The 19,997-nt window shown below is 41.0% G+C and overlaps 1 protein-coding gene across 3 annotated transcripts in view; it reads left to right on the plus strand.

Annotated features, from left to right (window-relative positions):
* Positions 1-19,997, plus strand: part of EPAS1 (endothelial PAS domain protein 1) — a 121,863-nt gene that overhangs the window by 82,095 nt on the left and 19,771 nt on the right. For all 3 annotated transcript variants that reach the window (XM_006272174.4, XM_059718777.1, XM_059718769.1), the window contains exons 5-7: positions 361-479; positions 588-790; positions 17,914-18,020. In XM_006272174.4, coding sequence (XP_006272236.1) covers positions 361-479; positions 588-790; positions 17,914-18,020 — 429 coding nt within the window. The remainder of the gene's footprint in view (positions 1-360; positions 480-587; positions 791-17,913; positions 18,021-19,997) is intronic.

The following is a 19,997-nucleotide window of genomic DNA, read 5'->3' on the forward strand; positions in this document are numbered from 1 at the left end:
GACCCATGCACTATTTTTTAAGTCCCATTTATACCATTGGGCCCCAGTTCTAGATATTATTCTGAATAGGTGAGGGTCTGTGCAGGGAGCAGTTAGTGGAATTGGGTCTTTTTTATGGGGCTTTAATGGGATTTATATAATTTGAAGGGAATTTTTTCCCCACAGGAGCTGATTCTTAAAGATGTGAGTACATAGGTGTTGTTATGCAAGGTTGCTGTTTGGCTAACAGTTTGAGAGAAGTCAAGCAATCTGCTGTTACCTACAATTCCTTTGTGCTTAAAACACAAGAAGCAAGATGTTCCCCACAAAAAACAAGCCTAACTTCCTCACAAGGTTTATTGTCTTTTTTTCTCATTGTAGGTCCAGGTTTTGGAAAGAAAAGCAAGGAGATGTCCACAGAGCGTGACTTCTTCATGAGGATGAAATGCACGGTTACTAACAGAGGCAGGACTGTAAACCTTAAATCTGCCACCTGGAAGGTACCACATTTCAGCTCCATTAAGTTCCATGGGTAAAAGATTTTATGACTGTTTATCAAACATACGTTTAAAACTAATTACTTGCTTTAAAATAATTACTTGTTTCAGGTCTTGCACTGCACTGGACAAATTAAGGTGTATAACACTTGTCCGCCTCACAGCCTGTGTGGGTATAAGGAGCCCCTCCTCAATTGCCTTATAATAATGTGTGAGCCCATTCAGCACCCCTCAAACATTGATATTCCACTGGACAGCAAGACTTTCTTGAGTCGCCACAGCATGGATATGAAATTCACTTCCTGTGATGACAGGTAAAGAGCCAATTACTGTTCCTGTCTTGGGAGGGTTCTGGTTTATCTTAACTAACATACCGGCTAATACACAGGATCTTTATTTTCACCACTGTTTTCATAATTGAGTAAGTTTATATTATTTCACTTGCACTAGAGTTATACACTGCCCTAGCTTGGTCCCACAATAGTAGGGCTGGAGGGCAACCAACTAGAGTTAATGATGCATCAAGTGGTTGCGGGTTTCTAACTGGAAAGGCACAGGCACATAGCACCAACTGAAGGTGACCGGCAAAGCTGAAATGGTAAAAATCCATGTTGATCAAAGGGGATAAGATTAAGGAGATAAGTCTAAGCATCTAGTCAAGGGACAGACATTACACATAAACCAGTTCGTGATCAGAAACTGGTTTAAACCTGTAGCAGAACAGATGTTCAGTGCACATAAACCAGTTTGAAAATGGCTGAAACTGGTTTGAGATAAACCTGGTTGAATGTAGTATCAGACTTAACTGATTTGGGTCAAATTGGTCTATGCAATGTCTGTCCCAGACCTCTTGCTGGTTTAATTTAAACCAAACCCAGCACGGGTTCGTAGCAGGCAGATCATGCCTGACTAATCTAGTCTCTTCTTATGACCAGGTTACGAAATGCCTGGACACAGGAGGAGGGGTGGATGTCGTATACTTAGACTTCAGGAAGGCCTTCGATACGGTATCCCACCCCATACTGGTGAACAAGTTAAGAGACTGTGACTTGGATGACTACACAGTCGGGTGGGTGGCGAATTGGCTAGAGGGTCGCACCCAGAGAGTCGTGGTGGATGGGTTGGTATCGACCTGGAAGGGTGTGGGCAGTGGGGTCCTGCAGGGCTCGGTCCTTGGACCGATACTCTTCAATCTGTTCATCAGCGACTTGGACGAGGGAGTGAAGTGTACTCTGTCCAAGTTTGTGGATGACACAAAGCTATGGGGAGAAGTGGACACACCGGAGGGCAGGGAACAGCTGCAAGCAGACCTGGACAGGTTGGACAAGTGGGCAGAAAACAACAGAATACAGTTCACCAAGGAGAAATGCAAAGTGCTGCACCAAGGGGGGAAAAATGTCCAGCATACCTACTGCCTAGGAAATGACCTGCTGGGTGGCACGGAAGTGGAAAGGGATCTTGGCATCCTAGTGGACTCCAAGATGAACATGAGTCGGCAGTGTGACGAAGCCATCAAAAAAGCCAGTGGCACTTTATCGTGCATCAGCAGATGCATGACGAATAGATCCAAAGAGGTGATACTTCCCCCCTATCGGGCGCTGGTCAGACCGCAGTTGAAGTACTGTGTGCAATTCTGGGCGCCGCACTTCAAGAGGGATGCGGATAACCTGGAGAGGGTCCAGAGAAGGGCCACTCGTATGGTTAAGGGCCTGCAGACCAAGCCCTACGAGGAGAGACTAGAGAACCTGGACCTTTTCAGCCTCCACAAGAGAAGTTTGAGAGGCGACCTTGTGGCTGCCTATAAGTTCATCCCGGGGGCACAGAAGGGAATTGGTGAGGTTTTATTCACTAAGGCGCCCCCAAGGGTTACAAGAAATAATGGCCACAAGCTAGCAGAGAGCAGATTTAGACTGGACATTAGGAAGAACTTCTTCACAGTTCGAGTGGCCAAGGTCTGGAACAGGCTCCCAAGGGAGGTGGTGCTCTCCCCTACCCTGGGGGTCTTCAAGAGGAGGTTGGATATGCATCTAGCTGGGGTCATCTAGACCCAGCACTCTTTCCTGCCTATGCAGGGGTTCGGACTCGATGATCTATTGAGGTCCCTTCCGACCCTAACATCTATGAATCTATGAAAACTCCCCCAGCATCCTGGCATGCTTTCTGGGCTGGATGGGGCTCTCTGCTCCACAGCAGAGGTGGCCCCTCCTCTCTGCTCCCTGGATGGAGCTTGGCAGAGACTGCAGGTGTCTGCCTGGCTTCCCCCTGTTCCGTCCCTCCCTTCCCCACTCCCTGCTAAGCAGAGATTGCCCTGTCCACTCTGCCTTGCACAGACACCTCTCAGCATTAGGTAGCAGACCACATGCTGGCTACAGTCTGTGCTGTGGCAGACAGGACAAAGGCAGAATCAGCAGGTAGCTGGTAATATCCCTCAGTTGTTTTCTTAATGGGGTGATAAACACTGTGTTATCAATTCCCTGCTGGGCTGGTCAGAAAGGGGGAGGGGGGAAACCCCTCCCGAATCAGAGTGTGTTGCCCAGGACTGGCCATGCCCCCCTCGGCTAGCACTATGGTAGGAAAAGGAAGGCTACCCTCATGCCCCCCAGTTTCTAGTCTGAGCTACTGCAGGCATGTGCCTGCATTTCTGGGATGTCTCTCTGTTTACAGACTGATTTAGCCTAGCCAGGTTAAGCTAACCTGCAAAGATTGAATCAATTCAGGCTCAGGTTTTTTGAATGTCTGTTCCTAGCCCTTGAATGACTAAATCAGTGTAATAACTATTACCAAAGACTGGAAAAAGCATGCAATACACAGCAACACAGACATATTTCTGGGTGACTTAGATGAATCTCTGAATGTGGTGCTGGAACCACAGTTGATGATGAGAGGGTGCAGGTGGGGAGAATAAGATTTTACTTTGCATACTTAAAATAAGTATAGGTATATATTTTGTTGAGTATTGTAAGCTTATTGGCAGAAAATGAGACAGTTCAGAGCATCAGCATTAGTCTTGATCATTTTTAGTAACTTTAAGGTTAACATAAATCCAGGCTGTTGTTTTAAAAAATGAATGCAGGGGTTTGTTTTGATGGTCCTTACTTATGTACAGCCCTATGCCTTGTGGTTACAAATGAAATACTGCTTTATTATTTGCTTGGTCCAAAGAGGTTACCAAGCAAGCCAGCAGTACATTGCATATTCTCCAATGGAGAATTTATTAGAATTCCTTAATGAGTTTGTTGCAGCCATGATGCAGGGATGTATTTTCTGGTCAAGTGGAAGGCAGAGAATGTTTAATTAGTATTTCCCCCCTCCTTTTAATGATGCAACATCTTATACCTAAACTTTCTTGGTGATTCGGACTTCATGTCACTGGAGTAAAAGTCTCACTTCAAACTTTCAAGTTTTGGTTCAATACTGCTACCCTCTGCATATTATGATACCAGGTTATCCTTATATTTTGGGAATGTATCCTTCTTGGTAGGTACAGGTTGGAAGTGTGGTCTCTGACCCCACAAATGCTCATATGCCAACATGCAGCATAGGAGTCATCCCATAAAAATCAATGTGTTTGGCAATGGGACTCATCTTTAAGTGAATCACATGCATCCTATAGAAGCTTTAAGCAGTTAATTTCCTTGATACGTTGAGGACTTTTAAATAGTTGTGAATAAAAGTTTTATTACTTTAAATGATGCAATGCGGCAGCCTAAGTTAGTTGTCATGCATGACAACCTTGTATGTAAGATTAGAAATATGACTGGCAACCTGAAACTGAGAGCATAGATGTCTTCAGAACCTAGAAGCAAACATAACATTGAAATCCATGTGTAGCTGAGCACCACAGGCATGCATATTTAATGGTGGACATGTGAGAAGTTCTAAAGAGAAATGACCTAATTTTTCAAAGCATTTTAAATTACCTGAAAACATTTGTACATGAACCTGATTGTGTACACACAAACACAGTGCTCATGCACAGCAAAAGTTTTTGGGTTAAATTTAATCAAGCATCTTTGAAAATTAGCCCTACAATGGATTTTGATGTGAAGACTCCAGTATATTAACCAGACCTTTTAAAAATGTGATTTAAAACATAAAGTTGCAATAGCAACATTAAAAATAAGATGTTGCTATCAGGGGTGTACGAAGCTCATTGTGGGAAGTGGAGTGGCATTCTTCTCATTCCATTTGCCCTCTGCCCTCGCTCCTGCAGATACACTGACTGGTGTGGCACTGACTTAGCCCACTGCTATCAACAGGCTATAGAGCTTCCCCTGATGTGGCAAAAACTCCTGGTAGAGGATATTCTAGCACCTCATAGTCAGCACCCAAGACAGGCGCCCTCCTTGCCCCATCCAATTTATGCCGCTGCTTGCTACTGAAAATAAGGATCAGGGTGCCTCACAGTCACAGGGCCATAAACTCACTTCAGTTTCAGGCCTGTGGGGAAAGAGTCTTTGCTACATTACGAAGCTGCCTGTCTTCCAGACTTATTTTATAGGTGCTTAAAAATGAGACCAGGAGGAGTTAATGCTTGCCCTTTAATTTTTCACTATTTTTAACACAGGCACAATTGACTCTGTGATTTGAAGCTTCAGATCCTGTCTTAAATATCAGGAGATGCTTTCCAGAGACAACTTTTGTTAAACTATCTTAACTGTATAACAGCTGGTGCTTGGAGTGACATGCTACATCTTCTGGGTTGATTTTTCTGTAGAATATTTCAAGAGACACATGTTTCTCCAGCAAGGCTACGCACATTTTAGAGAAGGGCTATGCTTGGGTGTGTTGTTCATCTTCTGTTGAGGTGACAATATATTATTAGTTGTGAAATGTTTGCAAGGTCGAAGGGAGAAGTGAGAAACCTCACGCACAGAATGCATCAGTTTCTCTTCAGGAAATCCTTGTGGCTTGCTGTTCCTGTCTAGCAGTGGGTAAACTTTACTGAAAAGCTGACACATCAACAACCTAAAAAAGAAGAAAAAACAATCAAGGATTCTGTCAGAAACTTCAGAACCTGTAACCTGGGGATACAGCACCAGAGAGAAAACACGCACAAGCTGCGTCCAAATGAGTGCGGACATGCAGGATGTGGCTCCGCAGACCTGCCTGCAGCACCATACACTATGTATGCGGGCATTCCCTGCGCAGCTACTTTGCAGCGCGGGAGTGTCTTCTGACCCCAGGAGACCCAGACCAAAAAAAACGGAGAGAAAAGCACGTGGCAGCAGCATGCACTACCCAAAACTGGAACCTGACCAGCCAGAGCCATGCTCCGGCTACTGGCTGTACTCCCAGCTGCAGGAGTGCTGCAGCTGCAGGTCCCTGAGGCCCCCAGGACTCCAGGTAAGGCTGCTGGGACCAGCACAGTTGCTGGCCTCAGCCTCCCCTACCACACCCAGGGTAACCTGCCGTGCTCCAGAGGGCATAGGCGACATGTATGGGGGGGCATATGCCCTCCCTGAGAGTGCTAGTGCCCCCCTAACAGTGAGCACTCCAGTTGATAGAGGTGCATGGAGAGTGCTTGTGCCCCCCCGATTTTGGCTCCACTGGTGGCACATCAGTGGCGGAAGTGCCGGCACTTCCTCTGCCGCCACCATGCTGCTGATGCGCTCGGCAACCAGTCCCTGGGGGATCCCCCTCTGTCCGCCAGGGTTGTGTCCTGCTGGTGCCCCCCTGGAGGGTGCATGGCATGGGCATTCCCCAGGGGACAAGAAGGTGTGTTGCTGCTACCTGGGGAAACGAACATCCTCACTGGTGTGAACACAGTCACAAAGAACAAGATCCAGAGAAGTATTTTAGGCACCTAAAATAGTAACTAGGTAGGTTTTAGGTACCTGAGTCTAAAAACGAGGTTTGACAAGACCTATGTCAGTGGCCACCAAGGCTGTTAGGCACCTAAATTCATTTGGTGCTTACATTTTGAACCACAGAACTTCCTAGCTACCTAAACTTAGCTGCTAAACCCAAGCATGGAAGCCTAGGTGCCTGTTTTCAGTGTGTGCTCCGTTGTGGTCCAGAAATAAGGTGGAGTGGTGCCTAAGCCTAAGTCCCTGCTATTAACAACACCACTTGGATGGAAACACCTAAAGGTGCTTCTCTGGATATAGCTTAAGGAAGATAAATCCAGTTTGAAAGGAAACTGGAAGAAGAGGCATATTCCAGTTGTAGTTTGAAAGATTGTTAAACCTACTGAGCCATTTCCAGATGAGGCAAAAGCCAGGTCTCCCGTGAGACTTTGTTGCTTGTCAGACTGGGATTAATATTACTGAAAGAGTTTTTTTCCTGTGGGAAGGCTGTTGGAGGAGTTGAACAGACATTTAACAAATCAGTTCTTTTCTTGTTTCAGGGTACAGTACTGCTAATCAGCTTTCTGTTAGGTGAGCTTACCCTTAAGAGAAACTGCAAGGCACAAGGAGCTCTGGCAATACTATTGCTCAGAGTATTTGGAAGTGAAAGGATGACTTGATTTCAGACCATAAAAATGTATGCACAAAAAAAAGATTTTTAATAGCAGATGGCTGCTTAGTTTAGCTGACAAGGTGGCCAGTGGTTGGAAGCTGAGGTCAGATAGTTTTGAACTGGAGTAATGCAGTTTAACTGAGGTAGCAGTTAGCCATTAGGCCACTGTACATATCCTCTCTCACAAAGTATTTAAATCAAGGGTGGATGTATTTTGAAAGATATGTAAAGTTTTTTAAAATTTGATGAAATAATCAGAGTATAAAATCCTACAGCCTGTGCTAGGCAGAAAGTCAGATTAACATAATGATTTGATTTTGCCTAAGAATCTCTGAATGTGTTTTTTATTTGTAGTTTGGTTTGCAATGCCATTTCTTGCAGCCCACTACTTATATTTCCAACTTGATAGAACTTTTAATTACCTTCCCCCAAGTATTTTGTCCCCTATCCTTTAACTGTGAGAAGTCACTGGAGTTTTAAATATCACTTGGAATTATAAGCCAAGGAAGGAAAATAGCCTGCTAAGAGTGATGAATATTAAAACCAGAATTGTTTGTAAGTAAAATGTGCATTTTTGTTGTTAGTTTGGTGTTTTTTGAGAATGCCATGGTAGATGCATTCTGGTATTTTCTAAAGCAAAAATGTTTGTTCTTTGTCTAGTTTGTGCCTGAATAAAAGTGTCTATTCAACTCATTTTTCAAGCACCAGTCAGCTTCCAGGACACTAGGAACATCACAAAATATTGGTGGGGTGATGCAGCAGTGTCTTTCTTTGCCACATGTTGATGGTTGGATCATAGTCTGAGCATCAGAAGATAACCAGCAGTGAGCCATATTATAGCAAGGTTTTTCTTGGATTTTGAAATGAGTTAACCATAAACTAAAGAAAAATTGGTCTTTTGAAGTACACTGAAGATGATGTTACATTTGGCTGTTATCCTCTTTGTGTGCATGCACTACAGCATCAGTTCTCAGTACCTCTTCCTCAAAAAGTGTACCATGATTGACTACTTAGCTGTTACGAAAATATTCATAGGGTGTTTTTTTTTCATTTTAAATAGTACTTGGAGTTGTATCTGAGGATTTGTTTTCTGACAGCTGAAGGCAGTGAAGAATGGTCTCCTTTTTCAATGGATAAGGGAAAACTTCTATACAGATTATGGGTTTAGCCTTCTTAATAGCATTTGACATAGTTAACTACGGGATAGTTCATCCTTCCTGTTAAATTTGACAGGGGTCAATAGGAATGTCTTGAAATGGTCTGATTTATTTTCTTGAGGACTGTACCCGTAGGGTGCTAATGGGCAACCACTCCTGTGTCAACAGAACTTTGGAGTACCATCTGGTTCAGGCCTCTCTCCTGTCCAATTCAGTATCTACTTGCAGCTGATGGGATAAATACTGAGATATAATGGATTCAGATACCAATACTGGACAGACAGCAATCAACTGTTTATTCTTCACATCATAAACACCACCAGCACCATTGCCCAGCAGTCTCCGTATGTGGCAAGCAGAAACACACGGATGAGGATACAGTGGCTGAAGCTAACACCATGCAAGATGGAACTTACTCTGGTAGGCAGGCAGAAACACTTTGAAGTGCTTGTCACGTTATGATATCTCTTCTAGCTGAGGGCATTTAGCTTCAGATTGTCAAGATAGCTTACAGTATAGGAGTTCTCTTGGACCTCTCATTGACACTGGAATTTATCAAATTTATCATAGCACTGGGCACAAAAAACATTTTCTGTGGCTAGCTAGGAAATTGTGCCCCATCATTTTCAAGGATGACCTGGTCTTGATCATACATGTTCTGAATAACATGGCTGAATAATTGCAACCAATATGCCTTGGCTTGAGAGCATAAACCTTGAAGAAGCTGTCAATGGGCACTGAATTTGGCAACTTGCTTCCTTAGCAATACCTCTATCAAGAGCACATCACCACTGTATGCTGCTTGCTTCATAAGATCCCTATTGAATGCCAGGTTAAGCTTAAAGTCTTTATTTTTGAAGCATTCAACAAACTAGGTATGGGAAGCCTATAGAAACACCTCAGCTACCCTATACAACAGTACTAGAGAAGAACAATGGATGTTCTGGCTTAAGAGAGATGTATATATGCGCAGGAGACAAGGCTATCTTAGCAGATGCTTGTAACTGAAATTCATCCCGGTGAAACTAAAAATAATTGCATGCCTCACCACTTTCAACAAAACTCACTCCTTTGGTCTTGGTTCCCAATGGCAAAACAACCTTGGCCTATTAACACCTAATATAAGGATAAAATACCTAATAAACAAAACATTAGGTAATTTACTGAAGTTTCAGGGCATGGAGCAGAAACTAGCTTGTTGACAAAAGTCATCTTGGTTTGTGTTAGTTTCCCCCACCTTGATGGTACAATGATGGCTGTTGCATAAAACCCCATATACAATAGGATAGGTTGACATAAGATAAACTTGTCTCCTTGGAATGAGAAGGTATGATATGCTATCCTGCAAAGTCCTTTCAGAAAGATAAAATATACACACGTCTGTACAGTGAAAGACAGAGAGAGAGATTGTGTGTGTTGGGGGCAGAAGTGAGGGGAGGGATGTGTGTCTGTTAGAAAAGTCTTGATAAGTTTCAGCAGAGTTATAGACACAAAAATGAAGGGTTGACTTGTACACATGTGAAATTAAGATCTTGATTTTAAAATGTATTTGCTGAATACCTGATTGAACCATTTGTTTTTAGTAAGCTTAAATCCCCTCTTGCCCTACCAATCTTGGATAAGTGGTTTAGAGGAAGGATTATTTTAGCTACATTATGGAAGTACTGATCAGCTAGATGCTTTCATAATCCAAGGAAGAATTTACTGCAGCTGTATAACACATTTACGCTGGGGCAGATTTTCAAGAGGGGGAAGTGGGAACATTATTAGTTTAACTAAAGTCAATATACATTAAAATTATTCTACTGCTTTGATGAAGGAAGTGATGCTTAGTAGGCCCTTCTAAGTGGAGGTACTTGAAATATGGATAGATCAAAATATCACAATGTAGATGTTCCTTGATAGTAAAGTCAAAATATAAATATGATATTTTTATCTGCATTTGGATCAAATTTTCATAAACCCATAAAATTATTTGCAAGAGGCAAAGGTTCCTGTGGGGGATATCTTTTTATTGGATTAACTGTACAGTTGGGAGGGACATAAAGGACCTTTCAGGTACCACTATACCCTTCAGTTCTCTGAGGAAAAAAGCAGGCACAATATGCCTCCCTACCATATAACTAGTCTAATAAAAGACGTCGCCCACAAAAATTCTTGCCTCTTGCCTTTTTTCCTGAGGCATCATGGCTACAACATTACCCTAAAATTAATTTAGTTTCCCTGGCATATACATCACGACACCCACATTTTTCAAGCTGGAAAGGGGACCACTAAGCCTGATGAGAGATTGTTTTGCCTTTTTAGATTGGAGCAATTTTGGAGGAAAACTGTGATATACCATCCTAGTTTAGGATAAAAGTCTTAGATTCTATTTATAATTCTAGCTTCCCAGGAGAAAAATAAACCTCAGATAATGTTAGTCCTGATGTGGATATTAATTGTTACACACACACGCGCGATAGGTTTCATCATGTCTGTTTGAAAGATAAGGCAAAAACCAGCTGGCTTTATTCTGCTCTCAGTTATGGTGGTATAAATCAGAAGTAACTCTATTATGCAAGATGGTATTATACATGGGTTTTTAATCAATTTATCATAGGTCAGTATAGTTAAGATGTTTTAAAATTTAGTTGGGAATGCAAATGAGTAAATGAAAGAGGCTTCTAAGTCATTATTAACTTCAAATTAATACATTTATTAATTAAATAAAATACTCTCATCATATGTTCAGCTTAATGAAGTATAGCATTTGTTTCAGCTTATCATACAGCTGCGAAACCAAAGGACACATATGTCAAAAGATCTAAAGCCCAGTCAAAACTAGATGGTTTATTGAGCTGACATGCTTAAAGCACACCAGTTTCTATGGGCTAGTGATGTGGCTAGTATCACAGCCAGCCAGCTTTGAATCCCCAACCTAATTGACTGGGTACACATTTGCAGTTAGGGTAACAGAGGTGTTGAAGGGCAGCCTTTGGCATGAGTTTGGGACAATATATGAGCTCATTGCATGCCTGGGACATTTTTTAAATGTACTTTTACTATGTCTGGAATTTCCTTTATGAATGACACGGTAAATAAAGCTTAAACATGGAGTATGATACTCCACTGGAAGAGAAAACAGGTGCCAGAACAGAAACAAAATCACCAATATTCCACCTTGTACCATAATCACAAAATAATCTATGCTGGCTGCCTGCCACTGCTAGTCCAAGATATTTTGACAATAACTAAAAATAGGAGCTACAGCAGAAAGTAAAGTAGCTCTCAAAACCACATTCAAACAGCAGCAACAAGGCAGATTCTGCCCTCAAGGCTAGTGTATCTCTCCCTAATGCCTTGAGAGGTTCTGATATCAGTTACAGCAGGATAACAGAGTCCAGAAACTGCCCCAGTCAGTGTAGCTGCGAGAAAATTTAGCTCATAAAATGTAGAAGGCAGTCCAGCAAAATTAAAATTCTAGAAGAATACTTATGTTATAGAACAGAGATAAAGGGGAAAATGGCTTTTCAATCACTCTCGTCTTCCTCAAATGGAATTACCGATATCCCCTTAATTAGCACCTATGTATCCTTTTAAGAATGTAATAGAAATGTTAATTGAAAACACAAAGCAAGTGTCCTAAACTACTCTAAAGCAAATTATGCTATTTTATCACTCCATCAGTTGAATGAGAAATGATGTTCTGCTCAGAGTTCAAATCCAAAGTAGTAAGGCTATTATTCAGGACTCAGTTTTTACAATGATTGATTGGTCTCATTACATATAAATATTTATATTTCTGTTCTATTTTTCTTCTCTGATCATATTTTCAGAAGCATATTTCCTGCCTTACAATTGGCTGATTCACTACTGTACCATTTAAGACTATACGTGTTCATCTGGGACTAGGAGATTCTTGTTAAAATTATTCAGAGTTATCAAGAGTTTGTCTCAAAAATGAGTATGGAATTTCAGACATTTTGGATAGAGATGATATTTAACTCTTTTTCCTGCCTGCAATGTTCTTTCACAAAACACCAGTAAATTTAGAGTCATGAGATGTGTATGATGCAGCACTAGCAGGATGTTTGGCATTGTATGTGGCACATAATACGGCATGGAATTGTCTAATCCGATTTCCCTCCCTGCAAGGACTGCAGTTTGTGGTGAGCTTTAAGTTCTTGCAAATGATCAGCTCCAAAAGTGTGTGAAATGGTTCTGGAACTTTAAATAAAATAAAGGTCACTTCCGCGGTAGTTGTAGAAATGTAGTTTCTGTGGTGTGCTGTAAATATAGTACTTTTTACAGGTATTCTTGAAATGCTTCATGTAATTCTGCTTCTTTTTGGTAGGGGAAAGACAGATTGTGTGTTTAAATCTTCTCATTTTAATTAAGTACAGTCACGCTATACTGAACAGTGTTTAAGGAGAAGTGAAATCAAGCTTCACAGTGTTAACAGATTAACAGATTAGTTAACAAGGGCACACAGATGATTTAGTCCATTTAAAAGAAGTAGCTATTTTAAAACTTTAATCGTTGGATATTATTTCACTCTTACTTGGTCTGAGTTTAGAATTTCCTCTGTTCGGTATTATTTATTCCTCACAGCATCTGTGTTGTTCTGATGCTCAGCATCTTAATAGCTTTTTTTAAATATAGTGTTTGTGCACTCTGCTGATCCTAGTAAATGACATTGGCACGCCCCTTGCCATAGACACAACCCTTAAATCCAAGATTATATTTGATCTAATTAAATCTGACATCCTCACAGGAGGATCATGCTACAAGTGGTAGTACTGTGTCATGGAATGACAAGAACAGTAATTTAATAATGAGGAAGTTGGGAGCAGATTGAAAGAGGAGTTAGAGGATTAAATCCACAGAATCAGCATGGAGGTTAAGAATGCCATATTTGAATTGCAAAGAAAACTTAAGTATTGTTATAGCACTGACAGTTCGTATCTTGGTTATCATGGCTTGACTCAGTTAAAAATAACACGTGAAACTGAGTTCAATATCTGTCCTTCAGGTTTGTGGGGGGGAGGGGGATTTTTAAATTTTATTTTATTTATTTATTTGCTGTTTCAGTTGATTTCTATTCCTTTCCATCCTAAATTTACATTTATAGACTAGGGTTCATTCCAAAGTTCCTGAATTATAAAAACCTGCTTCTTGTCATGTGTTGCAGTCTTACCTGGTGTGTGTTGATTTTTGTGCCACTAACTAATCAGAAGGACAACAGATCAAGATTTTAAAGACTATTTACTCAACTTAGTGCTTTTAGCCATATTTTGTAGCCAGTTATATCGGCACATCTCCACTGATTTGATTCTTTTCTTTGTTTACAGAACTTACTTCCAGTGTTGCCAACTTTCACAATTTTCTTGGGATTCCTTTAGTATTTATTTTCAAAAGCTAGGGCTTCAAAAAAAAATGACTACACAAGAACCTTATCTTTCACTGCAAAGAACAAGTATATTTCTAGTTGTTGTAGTTGACCTGAATGTGAATCAAAAGGTTCAGAAAGCAGAAGGCAGTTAGGAAAGAATCCCAAATGTGTATTTTAAAGAAATCTCATGATTCTGAAGCCACTCCTATTATTTTTGAGCAGCTTTATCAAAGGTTTTCTAATGTCTGAAGTTGGTAATCTTGTATATATTCATTTACTGAAGAAGTAAATAGAAAACTGAGTGTTTATCAAACTTGTGTTACTTTGATATGTTTGAAGAAATGTTATTTACAACAAACAAAATCAGTGCACTGGTGGCTACTTCAGTTTCAGAGAGCAGGATGAATGGCTGATCCTGTCTTACCACTGATGTAAATCATGTAAATTATTCATAAAATGCTCTCTTGCAGCAAAGGGTGCCTTAGGTTGCAAACTGTCTAGCCTAATCATGGTTCCTACGAAAACTGTGAAGCACCAGTTCTATGGGGTTCCCATAATGGAGAAAATCATTATCTCAAACTAGTGTAGCTGTAGATTCCTCACATTGTAACCAGAATCTGGCACAGAGAGAAGTTGCTTGGGCAAAGTGAAGTGGCTGCAGGGGTGTGGGCAGTGTTTTTGTTTCTGAAGTACGTGGCTCAACAGGTCAGCTATTAAGCCATATATAAGTGCATACACTTTATATAGGCAGACAAGGTTCCTTGGCTGAATTTGATATCTTTTATTAGACCAACCCAAATAGTTGGAGAATAGTTATTAAGCAAGCTTTCGGGTTCAAAAATATTCTCCAACTATTTGGGTTGGTCTAATAAAAGATATCAAATTCACCCAAGGAACCTTGTCTGCCTATGTCCTTAGACCAACACGGCTACAACCTAAACCCCTACACTTTATATATTCTCCTATGTGGGAGAGGGAGGGCTGGGAGATGGCTACCATTCAGATTAACTTGACTTTTGCTTATTTATATGCATCCATTTTAGTGGCATTGAACCATTTGAGCAGTGAGAAAACAGACTAGCCATAAGCCCTTCTAAGCATTTGTAAATGCTGTATTCAAAACTCTGGGTTTAAGTCTTCACTGTGTTGCATTACTGTAAAGCTACTGTAGCTAATGGAAGTTGCCTTGGCATCTGCACTGCCCAGGTCATCTTTTCTGCTCAGAAGTAGCTGAAAAGATGACCCACCCCTTCCTGGGGTTTATAGAATAGACTTGTTCAGATTAATGATAATGGCATTTACGTGCTGGATGCCAGGAGAGGCTGACCATTCATTTTAAGTCCACATTTCCTGGGTTTGTAAGGTTTATTTCAACCTAGGGGTTAGCCACTTGTTCTTTGTTGGTGTGTTAGTTTCCCAGTTTTACTGCAGTGTGTTTAAAGAATAGAAATTGTCACCCAAGGTATTATAGGTAACACACACAAAAAAAAAATCCAGTAGTGGCTTCTTAGAATCTTTCCTGTAGGTGTGACAACCTTACTGTTCAGTATAGCGCTTTCTCATTAACTGAAATCTATTTTAGGTTTCCAGAAAAATGTTTAATGTTTTCATGAGATTGTTGCATGTATTGTACGTTGAATTTTAGAACAGTTGTTCATTTAGAATAAAATTCTATCCAGCAAATAATTATTATAATGTGCTTGCATACTTATTTTGAAGGGTTTTTTTTTAAATATTATTATTCATCTAAAAAATTCTCCTAATTCCTTCTGTTTGTGTAAATCCTACTTAGTTTGTGGATTACTCATTACTCCCCCAAGTGCTAAAACATTTCTGGAATTTTTGTTGAGAAATACCATGGCAGAAGCAGAGCAGCTGATTTTGTTTTTTAAATATTACTATCTCACATTGGGTTTGTTTTCTTTGTGTTTTATTTAGATAAATGAAATTCCAAAAGCAATGAGCTAATACATTGATGCATTTCAGTTTTAAAGCCAAAGCCATATGGATTATATATAGGCAGAAAAGGAAATGGGCAGGCCAAATAAAGCTCCTTATTTCTTGCACATACCTATCTTTCCTTGAAGTGGGTGGGGTGTGCCAAGAGTGTAGGATCAGGGCCATCTTTAGCTGTAGATAACATTGCGAACTTGCAATCAGTGATTTTTCCAGTGACAACTAATATTAAGCCACTGGAGGAAAAAATATAAGGTTTTTTAATGCCTGTGGTTTAGAATTAAAATAATTAAGAATTGTCTGGAAAAAGAAGTATGGTAACAAGGGAGCATTATTAAGAATCCTAGATTGCTCCCATTATGTTCCAAAGGGAGTATGGCTTGTAATCTTTGACACTGTGTTTCTGTTCCCTTGCCACAAAAGCTAGGGACAGACATTACACATAAACCAGTTTAAGTGATCAGAAACTGGTTTAAACCTGTAACAGAAGAGATGTTCTGTGCACATAAACCAGTTGAGCAATGGCTGAAACTGGTTTGAGATAAACTTGGTTGAATGTACTATCAGATGGAACTGATTTGGGTCAAACCAGTTTATGTAATGTCTGTCCCAGACCCCTTGCTGGTTTAAATTAAATCAGACACTCACAGCATCCCGGCATGCTCTCTGGGCTGGGCTGGGCTGGGCTGGGCTGGGCTGGGCTGGGCTGGGCGCTCTGCTCCACAGCAGGGCTGGCCCCTCCCTCTGCTGCCTGGCTGCAGCTCCTGTAGGATTCTGCCTGGGTTCTACTCCCCACCTCCCCTCCCCACTCTGCTAAGCAGGCATTCCCCCATCCTCACAGACACCTCTCAGCATTAGCTTGCAGACCTCATACTGACTACCTCAGAGCTGTTGCATACGGGACAGACGCAGAATCTACAGATAGCTGTTAGTGTCCCTCCATTGTTTTTTTAATGGGCTGATAAACACTGAATTAGGGGTGATAAACATCCCCTGCTGGGCTGCTCAGGAGGCCTGGAGATGCCCCTGCTCAGATTAGCCCTGTGAAAGGGAAGGGAGGGCTACTCTTGCACCCCCCGTTTTCTAGTCTGAGCCACTGCAGCGATATGCCTGCATTTCTGGGATGTCTGTCTGCTGCAAACTGATTTAGCCTAGCCAGGTTAGACTAACCTGCAAAGATTGAATCAGTTCACACTCAGGCTTTTTGAATATCTGTCTCTTGCCAAAGGCAGACAAGGTTCTTTTGGTAAATCTGATATCTTTTATTAGATCACTTAAATAGTTGAAAAAAATTATTAACCAAGCTTTCAGGTTTAAAAGCCCTTTATCAGGCTAAGAAAGTTCCTGCAGTTGGGGTGTGCTCTTCCTAGATGGAATGAAAAGTAAAGAAGCCAGAGGCTGGGCTGGTATGCATACAAGACAGGTAGTCAGTGAAAATGTAGATTGAAGAGTCAATGGGTGAGAGACAGGCTGGGAGGTGGGGTGGGGAGAGAGAAGGGGAATGAATAGTGGAGAGATACCTGGGGAGTCGGATGTCAGGCAGGTTATAATGTGTCATAAAGCCAATATCTATATTCAGTCCATGATTTTTAGTATCCAGGAGGTTGATGAAGTGGAGTTCATAGGCTCATCTCTGGGAACTGTTTTGTAAGTTTCGTTTGAGGATCAGGACTGAGAGATTGGAGAGAGAGTGGTTTTCTTGTGAGAAATGTGCCCCTACAGGTAATTGGGTATTTCTGTCTTTGATAGATTTCCGGTGTGCGTTCATTCTGGTGCGCAGTTGTTGTTTGGTCTCTCCTACGTATTTTCCATCAGGGCCCTGGTGGAAATCTATCAAAGACAGGAATACCCAATTACCTGTAGGGGCACATTTCTCACAAGAAAACCACTCTCTCTCCAATCTCTCAGTCCTGATCCTCAAACGAAACTTACAAAACAGTTCCCAGAGACGAGCCTATGAACTCCACTTCATCAACCTCCTGGATACTAAAAATCATGGACTGAATATAGATATTGGCTTTATGACACATTATAACCTGCCTGACATCTGACTCCCCAGGTATCTCTCCACTATTCATTCCCCTTCTCTCTCCCCACCCCACCTCCCAGCCTGTCTCTCATCCATTGACTCTTCAATCTGCATTTTCACTGACTACCTGTCTTGTATGCATACCAGCCCAGCCTCTGGCTTCTTTACTTTTCATTCCAGCCAGGAAGAGCACACCCCAACTGCTGAATCTTCCTTAGTCTGATGAAGGGGTTTTGAACCCGAAAGCTTGGTTAATAATTTTTTTCCAACTATTTAATTTGGTCTAATAAAAGATATCAGATTTACCCAAAGAACTTTGTGTGCATATGTCCTTAGACCAACACAGCTACAACCTACACCCCTGTCCCTTGCCAAAGACTTAAACTAATAGCTGCATTTAATACATAGACCTGTGGAGTTGGGGAAAGTCTAATAAAAGTATCTTTTCCCTTAATCAAGAATTACTGAATTGATTGGATACCACCCAGAAGAACTGCTGGGCCGTTCAGCATATGAGTTTTATCATGCCCTGGACTCAGAAAGTATGACCAAAAGCCATCAGAACTGTAAGTCATGCTAACTTGAACCTTGATTAATTGCACATTGTTGCTGCTTTTTTATTCTGCATATATTCTATGAGGATGAAACTCATCTCTGTACAGATAGCTAGCAAAACATCTTTGCATCCCTTTAAACTATTTTGAGGCCTAATGCTGGCCTTTGCATAGAGATGGATAGCACTGTCATTATTGTTAATATCTTCATTTTTAGGGTATTTATTTGTAAGACACGGCCTTTGTTTCTCTAAATGAATTGATGTCACAAGGTCCATCCGAGAAGCTGAAACACTGGGTATGAGCTGGGAAACAATAAGAAGGAATAAGTGGTCAAGTTGTGACATGGCAAGAAGTGAATAGTGGCATGCCACAGGGATATGTCTTTGACAAGTTATCTAATAGAACAGAAAAAGCCTATTATTCAGGTGTCTTCCTCAATGTTTCTCTTGCTGTCCTTTATCTGTCCCAACCAAAAGAAGCAGGTAAGGGAAAATAGTTTTATTTAGATTAATTCCAATTAAGATAGATTGTGAAAATCTCCCCAGAGAACCTAATATAATGGGGTAATGAAGGAAGGCAATCAGTATTCAGATAATGCCTATTGGAACGCACACGATTAAGTTCTCCTTGCATATGTGGTTTCCAAGTCATTTCATCTCATAACTCTTTCATGTAAAATGCATTCCTGGAATAGGGTTTACAATCCAGATCTCCTCTTGCCCAGATGAACACCCTAAATCACATAGCAACAGTGCCATGTTCCTTCTCTTTGGCCCAGTGAATCTTGCTTTTTTCCACACAATAGTGTGACTGTAAATGAAGGGATAGCTAACAGTCAGGTGGCTAAAGCACTGTCTTGGGAGGTGAGCGACTCATTCTAATTCCCTATAGTCAGGAGGATCTAAAATCCAAATTATGGATCCAGCAACCGAATTATTAACTACAAGAGGTGCATGTAACATTCCCTCCCCCATCCTTTTCCTGGTACTGCTTTCCCATTTTGAAAAAGGAGTAACCCTAGCTCTGTTGCTGAAAGACTGAACTTAAAAGTCCAGGAGCAGGTTTTGGGATGTGAATTCCAACCTAATTCTAACTCCTAGAAAGGAGCAAGATTTAAGACACATTCCTCTCTTTAGTGCTTCCTGGTGGGTAGTTGCAGCAGCTGCCTGCTCAGTGTGGAATCCACACAAACTAGCGTTCTGCGGTGTCTACTTCTCCCCTCCCACTCAACTCAGATTGGTGTAGCCAAAGCATTGTGATGCTCAGCAATGTGATGCTTGAGTCCCTTTCTGGATCCAGCCCAAACAGACATTCACTACTATAACAATTTCACAGCAGTTCACAGGATCTGTCAAACTCACATATTATAGAGACTGTCCAACATACTACAACTGATGGCACCATATAGGGAAAAATTGACATAATGAGTTTTTTCAAAGAGTATCACATGTGTAATTTAACCACATGAATGCATTTTGGAAAACTAAATTCAATCCAAGTTAATGGTTTCCATAAGGAAATGCATATTAATGACCCAAAATACATACAGTTATAATCAAGCTATTACATAAGTCTCTCTGAGTTCTCTGTTGTAGGTAATAATTGCCATCTTTGCAATATAAAAATAACCCCTAGAATAAACTAACCACAACATTTCTTCTCTATCCTATGTGCACTTCAGATTTTCAAGCTTCCTTTCCCCTCTTCAAAGTGATCTTCAGCACTAGCTTCCAAAAACAGTGCAACAGACTAATTAATATACAGTTTTTGTGACAGTCTTACTGTGAGTTGGAATAAGAATTTCATAAGCATATAACGAAGGTCTTATATGCGTCTTTCAAATGCATTTCTGAGGAAAGGCTCAGCAATATTATGGTTGTTGTGGCATCCACTAATAGATAATCACCTTTTTCTGTGACCCTTTCAGAGTAGGTTTTAACTTATAGCGGTGAGAACACATGAATTAGCAACAGCAGGCAACTGCAT

This window comes from Alligator mississippiensis, chromosome 1 (genome assembly GCF_030867095.1).
Source record: "Alligator mississippiensis isolate rAllMis1 chromosome 1, rAllMis1, whole genome shotgun sequence".
Taxonomy (NCBI): domain Eukaryota; kingdom Metazoa; phylum Chordata; order Crocodylia; family Alligatoridae; genus Alligator; species Alligator mississippiensis.